Genomic DNA, 23361 nt, shown 5'->3' on the forward strand with positions numbered 1-23361 from the left:
AAATTCCGTTACCTTAACTTCTGAGTTGTTGAGTCTAAGTCTCTGAGCTCACTTGGGAGTGGGACAGTCTCCCCTTTTACGTATTGCAGCTCATTAGACTCGTGCTGTGTCTATTTCTTGGACATTCAAGAATGAGGCATTAGTGGAACAATTTGCAGGTTTGCAATGTGGTCATCGTTACACTTTTTTTTTTTTTGTCAGGAAGGTTCTTCAGGCTGTAGTTCCTAGAATATTAGTTCCCAACAGTAATGAACCATGGACTCTCACCACCATTAGAAATGCTGTTCTTACTTAGCGGTGAGAGTCCACGTACCCGCCCAGTTTTTCCTGGTGGTGGCCGATTTTGTTTGCACCTCTCTACCCTACTATCGTTCTTCTTCCTCCTTCTCTTATATATATGTTATACTGAGTTAGGGAAGTAGGAGGGATATTAAAGCTCTTGGTGTAGGGTGCCTTTGTCTCCTCCTGGTGGTCAGGTGGGGAATTACCAACAGTAGTGAACCGTGGACTCTCACCACCAAGAAAAAAAAGGAATTTATCAATTAAGAATAAATTATGGTATTTTTCTATGAAAAAAAAAAGTGTTTTACCAGGAGTCTCAGACTTGAAGTTAGTTTTTGTAATTGCTTTCTTCTTGTAGTGTTCCACTTAATGTTTGAAAAATAGATAAGCGGAAATGCAGCTTCATTAATAATCAGAGAAACATTTTCTACTAATTTAATTTCCATAGATTTCATTTACTGAAGTGAAAATTTGCATTATAAATTATTTCCTTATTAACTTTCAAGGTATAACTTCTGTTCCCCTTTGCATGAAGTTTTGTTCACATCAGTAAACCAATTTTCAGCCAGTTTAATTAGTACCTTGTTATCTAAACAAGGAAAGTTTAAAATAGAGGCAACAAATTGTGTGTGTACTTAAAGGGATACGAAACCCAAAAATGTTGTGATTCAGACAGAGAATACAATTTAAAAAAAGTTTCCAATTTACTTATGTTATCAAATTTGCTTAGTCCCCATGGTATTCTTTGTTTAAGAGATACCTAGGTTGGCATCTCAAGCACATGTCATGAAATAGTGCTGCCATCTAGTGCACTTGCAAATGGATACCATTCTTGCAAAACTGCGTTCATATAGTGTTCCAGAAATGGGCCAACTCCTAAGCATACATCCCTGCTTTTCAACAAAAGATACCAAAAGAACAAAGAAAAATTTGATAATAGACGTAAAAAAACAAAGTTGTTTAAAATCGCATGTGCTGTCTGAATCATGAAAGACAAATTATGGTTTTATATCCCTTTATCCCCTTAAAGGGACACTCAATCAAAATTAAACTTTCATTATTCAGATAGAGCATGCCATTTTAAACAACTTTCCAATTTACTTCCATTAAAGGGACAGTCTAGGCCAAAATAAACTTTCATGATTCAGATAGAGCATGTCATTTTAAACAATTTTCCAATTTACTTTTATCACCAATTTTGCTTTGTTCTCTTGGTATTCTTAGTTGAAAGCTTAACCTAGGAGGTTCATATGCTAATTTCTTAGACCTTGAAGCCCACCTCTTTCAGATTGCATTTTAACAGTTTTTCACCACTAGAGGGTGTTAGTTCACGTATTTCATATAGATAACACTGTGCTCGTGCACGTGAAGTTATCTGGGAGCAGGCACTGATTGGCTAGACTGCAAGTCTGTCAAAAGAACTGAAAAAAGGGGCAGTTTGCAGAGGCTTAGATACAAGATAATCACAGAGGTTAAACGTATATTATTATAACTGTGTTGGTTATGCAAAACTGGGAAATGGGTAATAAAGGGATTATCTATCTTTTAAAACAATAACAATTCTGGTGTCCCTTTAACTAAATGTGCACAGTCTTTTTATATTTAAACTTTTTAAGTCAACAGCTCCTACTGAGCATGTGCAATAATAAGTGTAAGTGTGTATGCATTTGTGAATGGCTGATAGCTGTCACATGGTACGTGTATGCATTTGTGAATGGCTGATGGCTGTCACATGGTACAGGGGGAGTGGAAAAAGACATAACTTTTAAAATTGTCAGAAAAAAAATCTACTACTCATTTAAAGTTCAGACTAAGTGCAATTGCATTGTCTTGTTATCTTGCATTTGTTGATTATGCAATTCTACTGTGTTGACCTTTATGGACCAGGGATTTCAGACTAAAACTTCCCCAAAAGACTAGAGCATTTTTGCCATCACTCCACTTAAACAGAAATAGAGCCTAATCCTAATCCTAATGCTTATTGATTGTGGCCACTCCTTTCTCGTTCATTTCATGTTACTCTACACGTAATTGCCGTCAACCTATTTCACAATACAGTTCTTTCATTTTCCTCCATGCACTTCTCTCCGTGCACTAGTTTTCTTTTGTACCTGACAAGCACTTTCACAGCTATTGCCACGATGACGCACATGCACATCCAGAACAAGTACACAGTGTTACAGCTATATTATGTAGATGGAATGGTGCTCTGTGCTATACATTAGCTTATCTTACATAAGCAGATAAACAGCTAAATAAAGATTATCCTTGCACTTTTCTACTCTACAATAAGCATGACACTATCAAACTTTTCAATTCATCTAGGCTTAGTGAGGAGGTGGTTTATGTGACTGTATAATGATATAGGTATTTAAAGGGACAGTCAACACCAGGATTTTTGTTGTTTTAAAAGATAGATAATCCCTTAATTACCAATTCCCTAGTTTTGCATAACCAACACAGTTATAATTATACACGTTTTACCTCTGTAATTACCTTGTATCTAAGCCTCAGCAGATTGCCCCCTTATTTCAGTTCTTTTGAGACACTTGCATTTTAGCCAATCAAAGCTGTCTCCATGGTAAATTCACGTGCATGAGCTCAATGTTATCTATATGAAACAAGTGAACTAATGCCCTTTAGTGGTTAAAAACTATCAAAATACATTTAGATTAGAGGCGGCCTTCAAGGTCTAAGAAATTAGCATATGAACCTCCTAGGTTTAGCTTTCAACTAAGAATACCAAGAGAACAAAGCAAAATTGGTGATAAAAGTAAATTGGAAAGTTGTTTAAAATTACATGCCCTATTTGAATCACGAAAGGTTTTTTTGGACTCAACTGTCCCTTTAAAAAATAAAAAAAACCTTGAGGCTACTGGAACCTTCATCAAGAAAATAACTCATTTCAATAAAGGTGGTTATTGCTTTTGACATAATCATGCCCTTTTGTGGATTTGTGATATACTTTTAGCAATACGTTGGAGACAACAATGTAATAGAGAGGTAATTAATTAAATAACAAATCATTTCTGTAGGTTTGCATATTATCATAAGTAACTCAGGCCTCTGTATTTTCTTTTCAAATCATCATTCTGCTCCACAAATACCTTGCTGCATTGTCTACTCCTGAGAGTAACTTTCAATATTTTTATATATGTTGTTTAGTCTTTTTCTGTGTAATTTACTGTTTAGTGATTTTCATGCTTTCTTTACAGAAAATAGCAATAAGTTCAACTATTCATCACTTGGATAGTGAGTAGCAATATATGTTCTGCACACACGTGCTCATGTTTACTTCAGCTTGTGCAGTTGTTCTGACTGCACTTCCATGTGCCATGGTGTAATGAAATATGCACTGCTGTTATTAATGCATGTAAATGTTTTACCCACTGCATGTATACAGCACTCACATTCACCTCTAATTGTACCACGGTAGCCATCATTTCTTTTTTATTTTATTTTTAGACTCAATTAAATTTGCTGCTGGAAAAACTACGGAGCACTGTAAGTATAATGTTTTCTTTTCTATATTTCTTTTGTCTAATTATGTTCTTGTACCTATTTGCATAAATGAAATATTGGGAGAGGGAACATTTTAATACCTTTTATTTATGTCAACATATACAAAGTAAATATAGAAAGTAAATGGAGCTATTAAAATCTTTCCACAGCAAAAAAAATAAATAAAAATATTTAAGTATATTATTATGGCAAAAAAAGTACAAGGAAAAGAGGAAACAAAAAATGACTATTTATTCTTATGAAGGGTTAATCAGACTTTTTGAACTAAACACTTTTGGATGGAACAAAGGACAGAGTGCTTTTTTTTTGTAAAGAATAAAGAGATTCCACAGACTATGTTCAGTAAAAGAGCAATTTTAAAGGGATATAACCGTGCAATAAAAAAAGTTCTATAGACACAATTTTCTATTGTAGCGATACATTGCGATCCTGAGTTGAACACAGCTGGGCGAGCCATTCATGAAGAGCATATGTGCATAGTCAGCCATTTAACAGCTGTGTTCAGCTCAGGAATGGAAGCACCTTACTAGTTTAGAGCTTAATTGTAACAAGGTGTTTAACATTTTTGGGAGATTAAACACAGTTATATGCAAGCAGTAGTAGAATAGAAATGCTTTAACACATTGGAGCATTTTCTTAAAACACTTGTGTGTCCATATTACAACTATTTTGTATGAATTATAAATGATCTGAAGGGTACTAATCTTCTGTGTTCCAATGAGACACAGGGCCGGATTGGCCTACCAGGATACCAGGAGATTTCCCTGTGGGCTGAAGTAGCTGGGGCTGGAAAGCTACCATTTAAAGGACTGACTAATGAATGCAACTGGGTTGTAGGGTGCCTATATAACATCAATCTGACATTTTTATTTAATAAAAAGTAATACAATTTAATTCTGAAAAAAAATATTGGGAAGGGGTGTCCCAGTAATCCCCTTTGAAAAAAAATGGGGCATGTGCATTCTACCGACTCAACGGAAAATAGGGCTGGTCTTTATATTTTTCCAGGGCTGCTTTTTATTCCCAGTCCGGCCCTGATGAGACACATACAGAGACAGAGGTCACCTCAAAGAGTATCACAAGTTCCAGGAAACTCAGATAGATTAATGTAAAAGAAACTACTCACATTAGTGAACACCTCGAAAGGTGATCACAGACAGGCTGGAATCTCGGAGCTATCCAGCGAGCTCACTCCCAGCATATACTGCTTCAGAAATCCACACAGCCATATTCAGATGTCTGTAAGCCCGGTAGACTCGCTCTCTCTGCAGATTCCGTATCAGGGTTTAGCTGCTACTGGTGTTGCTACGTTGAATGACTGAATGTCAAATCAGTAGGTTGGAACATAACAAAAACTATTTTAATAAAAAGACCTACATAGGGTCAAATAAAACAACTGCAACACGTTTCTCTTCCTTAGTCAAGCTGGCCGTTTCATCAGGCAGTACATTTTACAAACAAACGGAAGCTTATAAATGCATTAAACACTAATTAATTAAAAACATGTGTGACTTGGAAACATAATTAACCCTAAGGTTAGCATATCAAAGATGCATAGTATATATTATCCAACACTATTGTTATTTTAACCTATTTAAATATCATGGAATGTCACGTGGGTGTAACACTGCTTTAGTCACATACCGAACAGTGGTCAATCCTTCTAATAACGCTAATTAAACGAGCAAGACCATACAAAAACATATGCTCATTAACATCCACCTAGATTACAAGTTTTACGCTAAACAGGGTGCAAAACGAACGCAACAAAGGGCTGCCATTACGAGTTTCTGAAAAGCCTCCTTGTGCGTGCGATATAGTGGCGTTAAGATCCATACCGCACAAAATCCAAGGGCTGCTTTGACATGCTTGTGCACGCTTTCCCCATAGACATCAATGGGGATAGAGTGTTAGAAAAAAAACACCTGAAGCGCGGAATGAAAAGCTCCATAACGCAACCCCATTGATGTCTATGGGTAAAAAAAAGTTGTTTAAACCTAACATTAACCCCAAGTCTAAACACCCCTAATCTGCTGCCCCCGACATCGCCGACACCGAAATAAAGTTATTAAACTCTAATCTGCTGCTCCCGACATTGCCGCCACTTATAAAAGTTATTAACCCCTATTCTGCCGCTCCCTGACAATGCCGCCACTATAATAAATTTATTAACCCCTAAACATTTGGCCTCCCACATCACCGCCACTAAATAAACCTATTTAACCCCTAAACCGCCAGCCCCCCACATCGCAAAAAAGTAAATTAAATTGTTAACCCCTGAACCTAACAAATCCCCTAACTTTATATTAAAATTACAATATCCCTATCTTAAAATAAATAAAAACTTACCTGTGAAATAACAAAAAACCTAAGTTTAAGCTATAAATTAACCTAACATAACTATTATACTACAATAAACTACCAATGCCCTTTTTAGGGCAATGGGTAGCTTAGGTTTTTGTTAGCAGGGGCGAAACTACAGGCGGTGCAGAGGTCTCAACTGCGACTGGGCCCCTGAGGGTGGGGACGCAGCTTAAAAAAAATATATATATTATTTTTTTCCCCAAATAAAAAACGTTGTCATGCCACTGCCTGCACTGATATCATGTGAGTGTGACATGATGCCTCACTAGTGTCTCTGACTACAGGGGTTAGTGTTTCTGTTTTACCCATTGGTATTTATGTCTGTGTGTGTATGTATGTATGTTACTGTGTGTGTATGTATGTATGTATGTGTGTGTATGTATGTATGTGTGTGTATGTATGTTTGTGGAACCAGCAAATTACAGACCTTGTTACTATAGCATGGGGGGCGCGGGGTAAACAGTGTCACTATACAGTGCCACTATATACAGTACGGGGGGCTGGACCATGTCACAGATTACTGTGGTCACTTTATAAAGTACTGGGAGGGTAGGGTCAGGCCAGCCATCTCACCGGCAGATTACAGACTGTGCCACTAACTCACTATATACAGTACTGGTGGGTTAAACAGTGTCACTATATACAGTAATAGGGGGTCAGACCATCTCACAGACTGGGCACAGGGTACCTCCTATTGTAGACATGTAATCTGATTCACAATTTTTTTTCTGTGTTAAATGTAAAAACAAAACAAATATGTATAAAATTCACATTTTGGGGGGTTGGGGGGGGGCTTCTTAGATTCTTACACCCGGGCCCTGTGGTTTCTAGTTACACCTCTGTTTGTTAGAGTTAGGTTTTTTATTTTAGGGGGGTGGTTGGGTAGTGGGTTTTACTGCTGGGGGGGTCTTTGTATTTTTATTCCAGGTAAAAGAGCTGATTTCTTTAGGGCAATGTCCTACAAAAGGCCCTTTAAGGGCTATTGGTAGTTTATTTTAGGCTAGGGGTTTTTATTTTATTTGGGGGGGGGTTATTTTTATAGGGCTATTAGATCAGGTGTAATTGTTTTTATTTTTGATCATTTTGTTTATTTTTCGTAATTTAGTATTTTTTTTTTTTTTTGTAATTTTAGACTTTTTTTTTTAGTTTTTTAGTAGTTTTTTTTATGTGTAATTTAGTTTTTTTAATTGGTAGTTTTTTTACTTTTAGTATAATAGTTATGTTAGGTTAATTGTTAGTTTAAACAGGTTTTTTTAATTTCACAAGTAAGTTTTTATTTATTCTAAGAAAGGGATATTGTAATTTTAATTTAAAGATAGGGGGTGATATGTTTAGGGGTTAATAGTTTAATTTATTAGTGGCGATGTGGGGGGCTGGCAGTTTAGGGGTTAATATGTTTATTTAGTAGTGGCGATGTGGGGGCTGGCGGTTTAGAGATTAATAGGTTTAGTTAGTGGCGGCGGTGTCAGGGAGCGGTGGAATATGGGTTAATAACTTTATTATAGTGGCAGGGATGTGGGCGGGTGGCAGATTAGGGGTTATTAGGTTTTATATAGTATTTGTGATGCGGGAGGGCGGCGGTTTAGGGGTTAATAGGTAGTTTATGGGTGTACTTTGTAACAGTTTAGTTATGAGTTTTGTGAAACATTTTTGTTACACAAAACTGATAACTACTGCTCTCAGATGGCAGTATGTATCGTGTCGGTATAGGCTGTAACGCAAGGATTTTAGGCTAAACGCATAACCTGTAATACCGGCGCTATGGAAATTCCCACGCAAAAATGTAATTTTTTGAGTGCAGGATTGACGTTGCGTTACAGGCTAAAATGCTTACGGTATAGCTATACCGACACGACTCGTAATGACTGCGTTACTGTTTTTACGCTGAAATTGCCACAAATCGCACAACTCATATTCTAGGGGTTAGTAAATCTTGTATCTAGGCTTGTTATTGCATCTATCTTAAGTCTTTCCTTGGAACATTAAAGTAGATTTTTTTCACTTGCACCTAAAGGTTTGTTATTCCCCCCCCCCCTTTAAAATCAAACAAAACAGGTGTTTGTGATAAAAACGTGATTTTTACTTTCAGAGAAGGCGATAGGACTTGACAGCCCATGACTAATCTGTCTATAGAAATAAATTGTACACAAGTTTGAACCTTACTAGTTGCAAAATCAAAACCAGCTTTAATGTATCAGTTTTTATGCACACTCAGATATTATTTTTATATAAATTATATCTTTATTTTTAATTTTTTTATTTAATCAATGTAAAAGTGCAACAAGAAACATGCATTGTTTTATTATTACACTATTGTTTGCATATGCGTTTAACCCCTGAAGTTAACTCCAGAGCAGCAATGCATTACTGCGAGCTAGCCAAATACATCTGGTGAGCCAATGACAAGAGGAATATGTAACCACCAATCACCAACTAGTTCCCATTAGTGGGATCTGCCATCTGTGGGGTAGTGGAGAGGATATGAAGTAGTGAGCTAAAGAACACTGCTTTTACATTCCCCTGCACTGCAAAGGCTCCCAAACTACGTCTTCAACTTGATAAATGCATTGCCATTGCTGAACAGAACACACCAAGTGGGCTAATCAGGAAGGGCTTACACATTTAGCAGCCATTCATCAGCCTCATCCTTTTAAGGGCTAGCACAAGAGTAAGCCTGGTGAGTGGGTTTAACCATATGTTTAATTCCTCTAAAGTTATTAAACATACAGTTACCAGCACGCATCTATTCAACAATACAATAGAACATTTTATTATTGTATTATATCCTTTTAGATATTGTTATGACTTTAAGAAACATTATGCAAGTATATCACTATAAATAATAATAGCATGCCCTTTCTCTTTTTACTGTTTAATCTAAAGATCAAGAGTACTTGATCATATGACTCTGTATTTTAAACATAATAAATATGATCAAAAATCAAAAGAGCAGTTATTATATATTAATTTGTTTCATAATCATAAAAATGAGATATATTTGATAAAAAAAGATCTGTACATTTCCTGTTAAATGCATTTTCTTTAATTGCCCATTTATCTAATTTAAGCATACAGGCCTGTAATTCCACTTGCAGAGTGACCTGCTAACATGGCTTTATAATGTCTTAAGAATCCTGATTATCTGCCAACAATATGTCTCAATGAGAACTATAGTAGTGCTGATAAGCAGCTAGGCTGGATAAGCTCAAAGTAAGTGTGATCGCCAAATAGAAGAAGGTATTAGCAAGAAGATAAAGATGCAAGCACTTGAAACTCCAGTCACACGTATCCTTCTAAAAGGCTGCATACATAATGTATTTAACTAACTTACCAATGCAGAAACAAACTTCAGGGTGGCTATCTATATTTGCCTGCTCCAAAATGGCTGCAACTCTTAAAGGGACATAATAACCAGAGTTGAAATGTGCAAAAAATGTATTTCATTTTTAAAGTAAAGCATTTTGGAATATATTTCTAGTAGCAAAAAATACTCATAGTAGTTTTGTGTGCCCTTTGTACCCTCAAACACTCCAACTGCTCAAAAATAAAGTTGTGGTGCTTATTGTGTCAGTAATGACAGGAATGATATTTTAAAAGGCTACAAAGTTAAAAATGGAAATGTGCATGGGTGCATTTCATTTGGAAATATAAGCATTTTTGCAATATATTTCCATTAGCAAAAATGCTTATATATTTCCATTAGCAAAAATGCTTTTAGTAAAATGTATTACTGTTTTTCTGCAACATATGCACATATCCTGTGACGGTCATGCACCAGTAATCAAACACCACATCTTCTCAGAGAGCTGGCATTGATGGGTATTGCTTCTGAGAATGTCATTTTGCAACTTTTCCTAGAAGCATTTTTACTAATGAAAGTATATTGCAAAAATGCTTATAATTCAAATTGAAATGCACCTGAGCACGTTTATTATTTTATCTTTCTATCCCTTTACTTGCACTGGGCACAGGCAGCCATATGTGCATATAGCCACTCAAGCAGAGTATACAAATATACTACAAAAAATGCTTCTATTCAAAACTCAAATGCACTTATGCACTTGTCCATTTAAAGGGACACTGTACCCAAAATTTTTCTTTTGTGATTCAGATAGAGCATAAATTTGTGGTTCAGAACCATGGACAGCAATTTTTTATTGGTGCTGCCCAATCAGCAAGGACAACCCAGGTTGTTCACCAAAAATGGTCCGGCATCTAAACTTAAATTCTTGCTTTTCAAATAAACATACCAAGAGAATGAAGAAAATTTGATAATAGGAGTACATTTGAAAGTTGCTTCAAATTGCATGCTCTATCTGAATCACAAAAGAAAAAATTTGGGTACAGTGTCCCTTTAATACTATGAGATCTAGTGAGTATAGTGTAAATGATACAAAAAGGAAAGAGATCATGACTAAGGGGTATTGACCCCGAAACGTTGTGTCTTTTTTTTGTCTGATCCTGTATCAATAAAAGACTTGGATTATATGAGAAATATTTCCTCTCTTTCCTTTTTGTATTATGATATTGGAGTGTGGCAGTCACTCTGAGGAAATATTCTCACCACTTTGAGGACTTGTGCTTTGTGCTGGACTCTATCCTTTATTGCCATATAGTGTAAATGATAACAGCTATTGAATGATTGTGACAAGCTATAAGTAGGTTGATGGTATGCAGAAAATATTGGTTAGCTGTCTGTTGTTTAGTATTTGACAGTTTTGTTAGCTGGTGAATGCGGAAGAGGACGGCCGCTTGTGGCATTCATCTCTTTTCGGTGCCGGATTTATTCTTGTGAAAGTGCAACACACAGTGATGAATAGGACAATATACAAAAATATTTTAAAACATTTAAAACTCTATATAGGATATGTCCATATAATGTAATGTTTTTCAAATAAAAAACAACAAAATATATATCATAGTGGGATTTACATCTGCATAAATATTGCATATCTGCAATATTTAAAGCAGAAGATTTTCTACTTCTTGTGGAATAGAGCTACGTTAAGCTCTGTGTAATGTGCACACCTACTTTATACTGGTAGGCAAACAGTATATTCCCATGATAAGCTAGTACAAGTGTATTTATTAAAAACATAAAATAAATTAAAAACACCACATGCACAGACATAATTATAATATGTCACGGACCTTATCAGGAACAGTTCACATACACTGTCCGGTGTTGTCCTCTACCACAGATGGAAGCGGATAGAACAGTGTAAATTCAGCCTTAACCACCACTATTTTCCAAATGATGAGGCTTAACCCCGCCCGACGTCAGTGGCACGTAATAGCGTATCATGTGGGTTATGTGTGAAATTCCGTTGTACGTTTTGCTGTATCCTGATAGCATTTTCTAGGAATGATGTTTTTATGTTTCATAGCAGCTTTTATATCCACTGACTGGAAATGGGCAAAATCCAATGTAAGGAATTGCTATTTTTGTTAATGGAAAAAAGAATCCCATCATTTGTTTAGAACTTTGGTCTTCTAAAACCTTTTAATTTCTGATAATTTGATTTCATTATGGTCAGTCCCCGAAGATACATATCAACGATCAAATAGCTATATGCAACAATGACAAGGATAAATATAGCTAATAGGAGGGTAAAAAATAAAATATCTACATACATATATACTGTATTCTAAAAATATATCCTGTGGAAATATAAGCATATTCCAAATAAATATACATTTCATACACATTCTTTTAAGAAATGGTGCAGCTCAAAGTCTATATTAAGTCTGTTGTGGACGAAGGTATCCAAAATATGGATCCATTTAATCTCCCAACGGCCCAACATACCCTGAACATCCTATAGTAACAAGATAGTAGGTAAAGTAGTACTAATGGTAAGTACCTATAGGTGCCAAATATTTTTGTAATCAACAAGCACCTGTTAGGGGGGCAATATAGCACTAAGGAGACTCATAGATAAATGAGTTACAAAGTCTGTAACAAAAAAGAGTGCTTTACCCCTGCAATTATTTAGGATAAAAACACTTAAACTCTCTAGATATCAATATATAGCATAGATGTGTGAATAATACCTCTGAGAATCATGTATATAGATGTGAAACATTATACTAGGTTTGCATAATATCAAGCAGTCAGATACAAACATTATCTTTTGTAGCCAGCTATTAATAAATTCAGAAATAATGCTGTAACAAGAGGACCTGTTAATATGTTGGATGTCAGATTATGAGATTAAAGCTATCTAGCTAATACTCTATCTGTATTTATAAAGTCCCTGCCTGCACAGTCAACTTTAGCACAGCTGTTAAGTGTAATCGATTCTGACTGCTTAAAATCTCTAGATATTAATATTTAGTATAGGTGTGTGAATAACACCTCTGAGAATCATGTATCTAGATATGAAAAATTTTACTTGGTTTGTATAATCTCAAGCAGTCAGATACAAACAATATCTTTTTTAGCTGGCTATTAATATATTCAAAAATAATGCTGTAACAAGAGTACCTGTTAATATGTGGAATGTAAGGTTAGGAGATTAAAGCTATCTAGCTAATACTCTATCTGCAATTATAAAGTCCTTGCTTGCACAGTTAACTTTAGCATAGCTGTTCAATGTAATAGATTCTGCTTGAACTCTCTCGATATCAATATATAGCATAGGTATGTGAATAATACCTCTGAAAGTCATGTATCTAAATATGAAACATTGTACTTGGTTTGTATAATATCAAGCAGTTAGATACAAACAATCGCCTAGATTTAGAGTTTGGCGTTAGCCGTCAAAAGCAGCATTAAGGGGTCCTAACGCTGCTTTTTACCACCCGCTGGTATTTAGAGTCAGGCAGGAAAGGGTCTACCGCTCACTTTCTTTCCGCAACTCGAGGCTACCGCAGATCCCCTTACGTCAATTGCGTATCCTATCTTTTCTATGGGATTTGCCTAACGCCGGTATTACGAGTCTTGGAAGATGTGAGCGGTACAGCCTCTACCAACAAGACTCCTACCGTCAAAAAAAGTCTGTAGTTAAGAGCTTTATGGGCTAACGCGGGAACATAAAGCTCTTAACTACTGTGCTATAAAATACACTAACACCCATAAACTACCTATGAACCCCTAAACTGAGGCCCCCCCCACATCGCCAACCCTTTAATAAAAATTTTTTAACCCCTAATCTGCCGCTCCGGACACCGCCGCAACCTACATTATCCCTATGAACCCCTAATCTGCTGCCCCTAACATCGCCAACACCTATATTATATTTATTAACCCCTAATCTGCCTCCCCACGTCGCCGCCACCTACCTACACTTATTAACCCCTAATCTGCCGACCGGACCTCGCCGCAACTATAATAAATGTATTAACCCCTAAACCGCCGTACTCCCGCCTCGCAAACACTATAATAAATTGTATTAACCCCTAATCTGCCCTCCCTAACATCGCCACCACCTACCTACAAATATTAACCCCTAATCTGCCGCCCCCACCGTCGCCGCTACTATAATAAAGTTATTAACCCCTAAACCTAAGTCTAAGCCTAACCCTAACACCCCCCTAAATTAAATATAATTTAAATTAATCTAAATAAATTTACTATCATTAAATAAATTATTCCTATTTAAAACTAAATACTTACCTATAAAATAAACCCTAATATAGCTACAATATAACTAATAGTTACATTGTAGCTATTTTAGGATTTATATTTATTTTACAGGCAACTTTGTATTTATTTTAACTAGGTAGAATAGCTATTAAATAGTTAATAACTATTTAATAGCTACCTAGTTAAAATAATTACAAAATTACCTGTAAAATAAATCCTAACCTAAGTTACAAATACACCTAACACTACACTATCAATAAATTAATTAAATTAATTACCTACAATTAGCTAAACTAAAATACAATTAAATAAACTAATCTATAATACAAAAACAAACATTAAATTACAGAAAATAAAAAAAATTACAAGAAGTTTAAACTAATTACACCTAATCTAAGCCCCCTAATAAAATAAAAAAAACCCAAAATAATAAAATGCCCTACCCTATTCTAAATTACAAAGTAATCAGCTCTTTTACCAGCCCTTAAAAGGGCTTTTTGCGGGGCATTGCCCCAAAGTAATCAGCTCTTTTACCTGTAAATAAAAATACAACCCCCCAACATTAAAACCCACCACCCACATACCCCTACTCTAACCCACCCAAACTCCCCTTAAATAAACCTAACACTAACCCCCTGAAGATCTCCCTACCTTGAGTCTTCTTCACCCAGCCGAGCCGAATTCTTCATCCAAGTGGAGCAAGATGATGTCCTCCATCCGGTACAAGTCTTCATCCAAGCAGGGCAAGAAGAGGTCCTCCATCCGGTAGAAGTCTTCATCCAAGCGGGGCAAGAAGAGGTCCTCCATCCGGTAGAAGTCTTCATCCAAGCGGGGTCTTCTATCTTCATCCATCTGGAGCGGAGCCATCTTCCATACAGCCGATGCGGAGCCATCCTCTTCAACCGACGGACTAACGACGAATGACGGTTCCTTTAAGGGACCTCATCCAAGATGGCATCCCTCGAATTCCGATTGGCTGATAGAAAAATCTAGATAGAGAAATTAATGTAAGAAAAATCTGATTGGCTGATTCAATCAGCCAATCGGATTGACCTTGCATTCTATTGGCTGTTCCGATCTTCTCCGATCTGTTTTCTTACCTTAATTCCGATTGGCTGATAGAATCCTATCAGCCAATCGGAATTCAAGGGACGCCATCTTGGATGACGTCCCTTAAAGGAACCGTCATTCGTCGTTAGTCCGTCAGTTGAAAAGGATGGCTCCACGTCGGCTGTATGGAAGATAGAAGACCCCGCTTGGATGAAGACTTCTACCGGATGGAGGACCTCTTCTTGCCCCGCTTGGATGAAGACTTCTACCGGATGGAGGACCTCTTCTTGCCCCGCTTGGATGAAGACTTCTACCAGATGGAGGACCTCTTGTTGCTCCGCTTGGATGAAGAATTCGGCTCGGCTGGGTGAAGACGACTCAAGGTAGGGAGATCTTCATGGGGTTAGTGTTAGGTTTATTTAAGGGGGGTTTGGGTGGGTTAGAGTAGGGGTATGTGGGTGGTGGGTTTTAATGTTGGGGGAGGGTTGTATTTTTTTTTTACAGGTAAAAGAGCTGATTACTTTTGGGCAATGCCCCGCAAAAGGCCCTTTTAAGGGCTGGTAAAAGAGCTGATTACTTTGTAATTTAGAATAGGGTAGGGCATTTTATTATTTTGGGGGGCTATTTTATTTTATTAGGGGGCTTAGATTAGGTGTAATTAGTTTAAACTTCTTGTAATATTTTTTTATTTTCTGTAATTTAATGTTTGTTTGTTTTTGTTTTATAGTTTAGTTTATTTAATTTTATTTTAGTTTAGCTAATTGTAGGTAATTTATTTAATTTATTGATAGTGTAGTGTTAGGTGTATTTGTAACTTAGGTTAGGATTTATTTTACAGGTAATTTTGTAATTATTTTAACTAGGTAGCTATTAAATAGCTATTCTACCTAGTTAAAATAAATACAAAGTTGCCTGTAAAATAAATATAAATCCTAAAATAGCTACAATGTAACTATTAATTTATTTAATGATAGTAAATTTATTTAGATTAATTAAAATTATATTTAAGTTAGGGGGGTGTTAGGGTTAGACTTAGGATTAGGGGTTAATAACTTTATTATAGTAGCGGCGACGTTGGGGGCGGCAGATTAGGGGTTAATATTTGTAGGTAGGTGGCGGCGATATTAGGGAGGGCAGATTAGGGGTCAATAAAATTTATTATAGTGTTTGCGAGGCGGGAGTGTGGCGGTTTAGGGGTTAATACATTTATTATAGTGGCGGCAAGGTCCGGTCAGCAGATTAGGGGTTAATAAGTGTAGGTAGGTGGCGGCGACATGGGGGGGTGCAGATTAGGGGGTAATAAATATAATATAGGTGTCAGAGATGTTAGGGACAGCAGATTAGGGGTTCATAGCTATAATGTAGGTTGCAGTGGTGTCCGGAGTGGCAGCTTAGAGGTTAATAGTATAATGTAGGTGTCAGAGATAGCGGGGGCGGCAGATTAGGGGTTAATAAGTGTAAGGTTAGGGGTGTTTAGACTCGGGGTTCATGTTAGGGTGTTAGGTGTAGACTTAGAAAGTGTTTCCCCATAGGAAACAATGGGGCTGCGTTAGGAGCTGAACGCTGCTTTTTTGCAGGTGTTAGTTTTTTTTCAGCCAGTTCAGCCCCATTGTTTCCTATGGGGATATCGTGCATGAGCACGTTTTTCCAGCTTACCGCTACCGTAGGCAACGCTGGTATTGAGGGTTGAAGTGGAGCTAAATTATGCTCAACGCTCCCTTTTCTGAGGCTAACGCAGCCACTCAGACAACTCTAAATACCAGCGTTGTCTTAAGGGTGCGCTGTTAAAAAAAGGAGCGTTAGCACCGTGGGTCTTTACCGACAAAACTCTAAATCTAAGTGAATATTTTTTGCAGCCGGCTATTAATAAATCCAGAAATAATGCTGTAACAAGAGGACCTGTTAATATGTGGGATGTCAGATTGTGAGATTAAAGCTAATAAGCTAATACTGTATCTGTAATTATAAAGGCCTTGCTTGCACAGTTAACTTTAGCACAGCTATTCAGTGAAATAGATTCTGTTTGCTTAAGCCCCTTCTATAGCGGGGGGATAAATTAATGTTTAACGGACTTGTTTCACTAACAAAGCACAACGTCTGATCTCAGAATATAACACCCATTTACAAGCTATTGGCAATCAACAGTTATCATAAGAGTAAGCGGTTAAACAATGAGAGTATTAACTGTCTGAAGAGATACATGATTCTCAGAGGTATCATTCACACATCTATGCTATATATTGATATCTAGAGAGTTTAAGTGTTTTTAAACGTGTATGATTGAATAGTTAAACCAATAAAGATAAAGTATGAATGGTTAAAAATGGTTCCTGTATTATTCAGGGAGAATTTTTCCTAAATAATTGCAGGGGTAAAGCACTCTTTTTTGTTACAGACTTTGTAACTTATTTATCTATGTATACCCTGAACATCACAATCTCTCTCCTTAGCACGGAGCAGTCTCGTTCGTTAACGGAATTAACCAGACAAATCGCTCCACCAACTATGAACAGTAATGCAGTAATACAGAATCGAGAAAGAGCGATCAATCTGTCAGCCCTTTCCGTGTCCGGGCCGGTTGAGGTTTACCTTGTTGGCCTTTCTTGCTTGTCAGAGCGATTTGTCTGGATGGATGGTCATTAAAACTTTACTAAAATAACAAAGCTGGTGGTGGCCTAAAACTTTTCAACAGTGCTGTATATTAAAAAAAATATATCCTAAGGAAGTATAAGCATATTCATCTCATACACATTCTTATAAGAAATGGTGCAGCTCAAAGTCTATGTACATGAACTTTGCAGTCAAGTTGATAAAAACATGTAAAAACTTATTAATGCAATATATATATTAATACATTTTTCTCCAACATAGGTGTGTCCGGTCCACGGCGTCATCCTTACTTGTGGGATATTCTCTTCCCCAACAGGAAATGGCAAAGAGCCCAGCAAAGCTGGTCACATGATCCCTCCTAGGCTCCGCCTACCCCAGTCATTCTCTTTGCCGTTGCACCGGCAACATCTCCCCGGAGATGGTTAAGAGTTTTTTGGTGTTTAAATGTAGTTTTTATTCTTCAATCAAGTGTTTGTTATTTTAAAATAGTGCTGGTATGTACTATTTACTCTGAAACAGAAAAGAGATGAAGATTTCTGTTTGTAAGAGGAAGATGATTTTAGCAAACGTTACTAAAATCGATTGCTGTTTCCACACAGGACTGTTGAGATGAAGTAACTTCAGTTGGGGGAAGCAGTTGGCAGAATTTTCTGCCTGAGGTATGACTGGCCACATTTCTAACAAGACTTTGTAATGCTGGAAGGCTGTCATTTTCCCTATGGGGACCGGTAAGCCATTTTCTTAGATTAAGTAAAAGAATAAAGGGCTTTATAAGGGCTTAAAAAACTGGTAGACATTTTTCTGGGCTAAAACGATTACTTTGCTAAGCATATTTGGCAGATTATAACTCTTTATAGTTATTATAATCTTGGGGATTGTTGTTAAAAAACGGCAGGCACTGTATGGACACCTTTTTCAGATGGGGGCCTTCTCTAGTCATAGGCAGAGCCTCATTTTCGCGCCACTAATGCGCAGTTGTTTTTGGAAAGCAAGGCATGCAGATGCATGTGTGAGGAGCTAAGAACCACTGAAAAAGCTTATAGAAGGCGTCATTTGGTATCGTATTCCCCTCTGGGCTTCGTTGGGTCTCAGCAAAGCAGATACCTGGGACTGTATAGGGGTTAAATGTAAAAACGGCTCCGGTTCCGTTATTTTAAGGGTTAAAGCTTTCAAATTTGGTGTGCAATACTTTTAAGGCTTTAAGACACTGTGGTGAAATTTTGGTGAATTTTGAACAATTCCTTCATGCTTTTTCGCATATTCAGTAATAAAGTGTGTTCTGTTTAAAATTTAAAGTGACAGTAACGGTTTTATTTTAAAAAGTTTTTTGTGCTTTGTTGACAAGTTTAAGCCTGTTTAACATGTCTGAACCATCAGATAAGCGATGTTCTATATGTATGAAAGCCAATGTGTCTCCCCATTTAAATATATGTGATAATTGTGACATAGTGTCCAAACAAAGTAGGGACAATGATGCCACAGATAATAATATTGCCCAAGATAATTCTTCAAATGAGGGGAGTAAGCATGGTACTGCATCATCCCCTTCTGTGTCTACACCAGTTTTGCCCACACAAGAGGCCCCTAGTACATCTAGTGCGCCAATACTTATTACCATGCAACAATTAACGGCTGCTATGGATAATTCTATTGCTAATATTTTATCTAAAATGCCTACTTATCAGAGAAAGCGCGATTGCTCTGTTTTAAACACTGAAGAGCAAGAGGACGCTGATGATAACGTTTCTGACATACCCTCACACCAATCTGAAGGGGCCAGGAGGGAGGTTTTGTCTGAGGGAGAAATTTCAGATTCAGGAAAAATTTCTCAACAAGCTGAACCTGATGTTGTAACATTTAAATTTAAATTAGAACATCTCCGCGCACTGCTTAAGGAGGTATTATCTACTCTGGATGATTGTGACAATTTGGTCATTCCAGAGAAATTATGTAAGATGGACAAGTTCCTAGAGGTTCCGGTGCCCCCCGATGCTTTTCCTATACCCAAGCGGGTGGCGGACATAGTAAATAAAGAGTGGGAAAGGCCCGGCATACCTTTTGTTCCTCCCCCTATATTTAAGAAATTATTTCCTATAGTCGACCCCAGAAAGGACTTATGGCAGACAGTCCCTAAGGTCGAGGGGGCGGTCTCTACTCTAAACAAACGCACTACTATTCCCATAGAAGATAGTTGTGCTTTCAAAGATCCTATGGATAAAAAACTAGAGGGTTTGCTTAAAAAGATGTTTGTTCAGCAAGGTTACCTTCTACAACCAATTTCATGCATTGTTCCTGTCACTACGGCAGCGTGTTTCTGGTTCGAAGAACTAGAAAAGTCGCTCAATAAAGAATCTTCGTATGAGGAGGTTATGGACAGAGTTCAAGCACTTAAATTGGCTAACTCTTTTATTCTAGAGGCCGCTTTGCAATTAGCTAGATTAGCGGCGAAAAATTCAGGGTTTGCTATCGTGGCGCGCAGAGCGCTTTGGCTAAAGTCTTGGTCAGCGGATGTGTCTTCCAAGACAAAATTGCTTAACATCCCTTTCAAGGGTAAAACACTGTTTGGTCCTGATTTGAAAGAGATTATTTCAGACATCACCGGGGGAAAGGGCCACGCCCTTCCTCAGGATAGGTCTTTTAAGGCTAAAAATAAGCCTAATTTTCGTCCCTTTCGCAGAAACGGACCAGCCTCTACTTCTACATCCTCTAAGCAAGAGGGTAATTCTTCTCAACCCAAACCAGCCTGGAGACCGATGCAAGGCTGGAACAAGGGTAAGCAGGCCAAGAAGCCTGCCACTGCTACCAAAACAGCATGAAGGGATGGCCCCCGATCCGGGACCGGATCTGGTGGGGGGCAGACTTTCTCTCTTTGCTCAGGCCTGGGCAAGAGACGTTCAGGATCCTTGGGCACTAGAAATAGTTTCTCAAGGTTATCTCCTGGAATTCAAGGAACTACCCCCAAGGGGAAGGTTCCACAGGTCTCAATTATCTTCAAACCAAATAAAAAGACAGGCATTCTTACATTGTGTAGAAGACCTGTTAAAGATGGGAGTAATTCATCCAGTTCCAATAGGAGAACAAGGGATGGGGTTTTACTCCAACCTGTTCATAGTTCCCAAAAAAGAGGGAACATTCAGACCAATTTTAGATCTCAAGATCCTAAACAAATTTCTCAGGGTTCCATCGTTCAAAATGGAAACCATTCGAACGATCCTTCCTACCATCCAGGAAGGTCAATTTATGACCACGGTGGATTTAAAGGATGCGTACCTACATATTCCTATCCACAAGGAACATCATCAGTTCCTAAGGTTCGCTTTTCTGGACAAGCATTACCAGTTTGTGGCACTTCCATTCGGATTAGCCACTGCTCCGAGAATTTTCACAAAGGTACTAGGGTCCCTTCTAGCGGTTCTAAGACCAAGGGGCATTGCAGTAGTACCGTACTTGGACGACATCCTGATTCAAGCGTCGTCTCTGTCAAAAGCAAAGGCTCATACGGACATCGTCCTAGCCTTTCTCAGATCTCACGGATGGAAAGTGAATATAGAAAAAAGTTCTCTTTCCCCGTCAACAAGAGTTCCCTTCTTGGGAACAATAATAGACTCCTTAGAAATGAGGATTTTTCTGACAGAGGTCAGAAAATCAAAACTTCTAAGCTCTTGTCAAGTACTTCATTCTGTTCTTCGTCCTTCCATAGCGCAGTGCATGGAAGTAATAGGATTGATGGTTGCAGCAATGGACATAGTTCCTTTTGCACGAATTCATCTAAGACCATTACAACTGTGCATGCTCAGACAGTGGAATGGGGATTATACAGACTTGTCTCCGACGATTCAAGTAGATCAAAGGACCAGAGATTCACTCCGTTGGTGGCTGATCCTGGACAACCTGTCACAGGGAATGAGCTTCCGCAGACCAGAGTGGGTCATTGTCACGACCGACGCCAGTCTGGTGGGCTGGGGCGCGGTCTGGGAACCCCTGAAAGCTCAGGGTCTATGGTCTCGGGAAGAATCTCTTCTCCCGATAAACATTCTGGAACTGAGAGCGATATTCAATGCTCTCAAAGCTTGGCCTCATCTAGCAAAGGCCAAATTCATAAGGTTTCAATCAGACAACATGACGACAGTTGCATATATCAACCATCAGGGGGGAACAAGGAGTTCCCTGGCGATGGAGGAAGTGACCAAGATAATTCAATGGGCGGAGGATCACTCCTGCCACTTGTCTGCAATCCACATCCCAGGAGTGGAAAATTGGGAAGCGGATTTTCTGAGTCGTCAGACATTCCGTCCGGGGGAGTGGGAACTCCATCCGGAAATCTTTGCCCAAATAACTCGATTATGGGGCATTCCAGACATGGATCTGATGGCCTCTCGTCAGAACTTCAAGGTTCCTTGTTACGGGTCCAGATCCAGGGATCCCAAGGCGACTCTAGTAGATGCACTAGTAGCACCTTGGACCTTCAACCTAGCTTATGTATTCCTACCGTTTCCTCTCATTCCCAGGCTGGTAGCCAGGATCAATCAGGAGAGGGCTTCGGTGATCTTGATAGCTCCTGCGTGGCCACGCAGGACTTGGTATGCAGACCTGGTGAATATGTCATCGGCTCCACCATGGAAGCTACCTTTGAGACAGGACCTTCTTGTTCAAGGTCCATTCGAACATCCGAATCTGGTTTCCCTCCAACTGACTGCTTGGAGATTGAACGCTTGATTTTATCAAAGCGTGGGTTTTCAGATTCTGTAATAGATACTCTGATTCAGGCTAGAAAGCCTGTAACTAGAAAAATTTACCATAAGATATGGAAAAAATATATCTGTTGGTGTGAATCTAAAGGATTCCCATGGAACAAGATAAAAATTCCTAAGATTCTATCCTTTCTACAAGAAGGTTTGGAGAAAGGATTATCTGCAAGTTCTCTGAAGGGACAGATCTCTGCGTTATCTGTTTTACTTCACAAAAGGCTAGCAGCTGTGCCAGACGTTCAAGCGTTTGTTCAGGCTCTGGTTAGAATCAAGCCTGTTTACAGACCTTTGACTCCTCCCTGGAGTCTTAATCTAGTTCTTTCAGTTCTTCAAGGGGTTCCGTTTGAACCCTTACATTCCGTAGATATTAAGTTATTATCTTGGAAAGTTTTGTTTTTGGTTGCAATTTCTTCTGCTAGAAGAGTTTCAGAGTTATCTGCTCTGCAGTGTTCTCCGCCCTATCTGGTGTTCCATGCAGATAAGGTGGTTTTGCGTACTAAGCCTGGTTTTCTTCCGAAAGTTGTTTCCAACAAAAATATTAACCAGGAGATAGTTGTACCTTCTTTGTGTCCGAATCCAGTTTCAAAGAAGGAACGTTTGTTACACAATTTGGACGTAGTCTGTGCTCTAAAATTCTATTTAGAGGCCACTAAAGATTTCAGACAAACATCTTCTTTGTTTGTTGTTTATTCTGGTAAAAGGAGAGGTCAAAAAGCAACTTCTACCTCTCTTTCTTTTTGGCTTAAAAGCATTATCCGATTGGCTTATGAGACTGCCGGACGGCAGCCTCCTGAAAGAATCACAGCTCATTCCACTAGGGCTGTGGCTTCCACATGGGCCTTCAAGAACGAGGTTTCTGTTGATCAGATATGTAAGGCAGCGACTTGGTCTTCACTGCACACTTTTGCCAAATTTTACAAATTTGATACTTTTGCTTCTTCGGAGGCTATTTTTGGGAGAAAGGTTTTGCAAGCCGTGGTGCCTTCCATTTAGGTGACCTGATTTGCTCCCTCCCTTCATCCGTGTCCTAAAGCTTTGGTATTGGTTCCCACAAGTAAGGATGACGCCGTGGACCGGACACACCTATGTTGGAGAAAACAGAATTTATGTTTACCTGATAAATTACTTTCTCCAACGGTGTGTCCGGTCCACGTCCCGCCCTGGTTTTTTTAATCAGGTATGTTGAATTATTTTTTC

The 23361-nt window shown here is 38.2% G+C and overlaps 1 protein-coding gene across 8 annotated transcripts in view; it reads left to right on the forward strand.

The window, feature by feature from the left end:
• The window catches only part of MYO6 (myosin VI), a 635235-nt gene that overhangs the window by 425804 nt on the left and 186070 nt on the right, over nucleotides 1-23361 (forward strand). For all 8 annotated transcript variants that reach the window (XM_053710463.1, XM_053710457.1, XM_053710460.1 and 5 more), the window contains exon 19: nucleotides 3748-3786. In XM_053710463.1, the coding sequence (XP_053566438.1) occupies nucleotides 3748-3786 (39 nt within the window). The remainder of the gene's footprint in view (nucleotides 1-3747; nucleotides 3787-23361) is intronic.

This window comes from Bombina bombina, chromosome 4, assembly GCF_027579735.1.
Source record: "Bombina bombina isolate aBomBom1 chromosome 4, aBomBom1.pri, whole genome shotgun sequence".
In the NCBI taxonomy this organism is placed as follows: domain Eukaryota; kingdom Metazoa; phylum Chordata; class Amphibia; order Anura; family Bombinatoridae; genus Bombina; species Bombina bombina.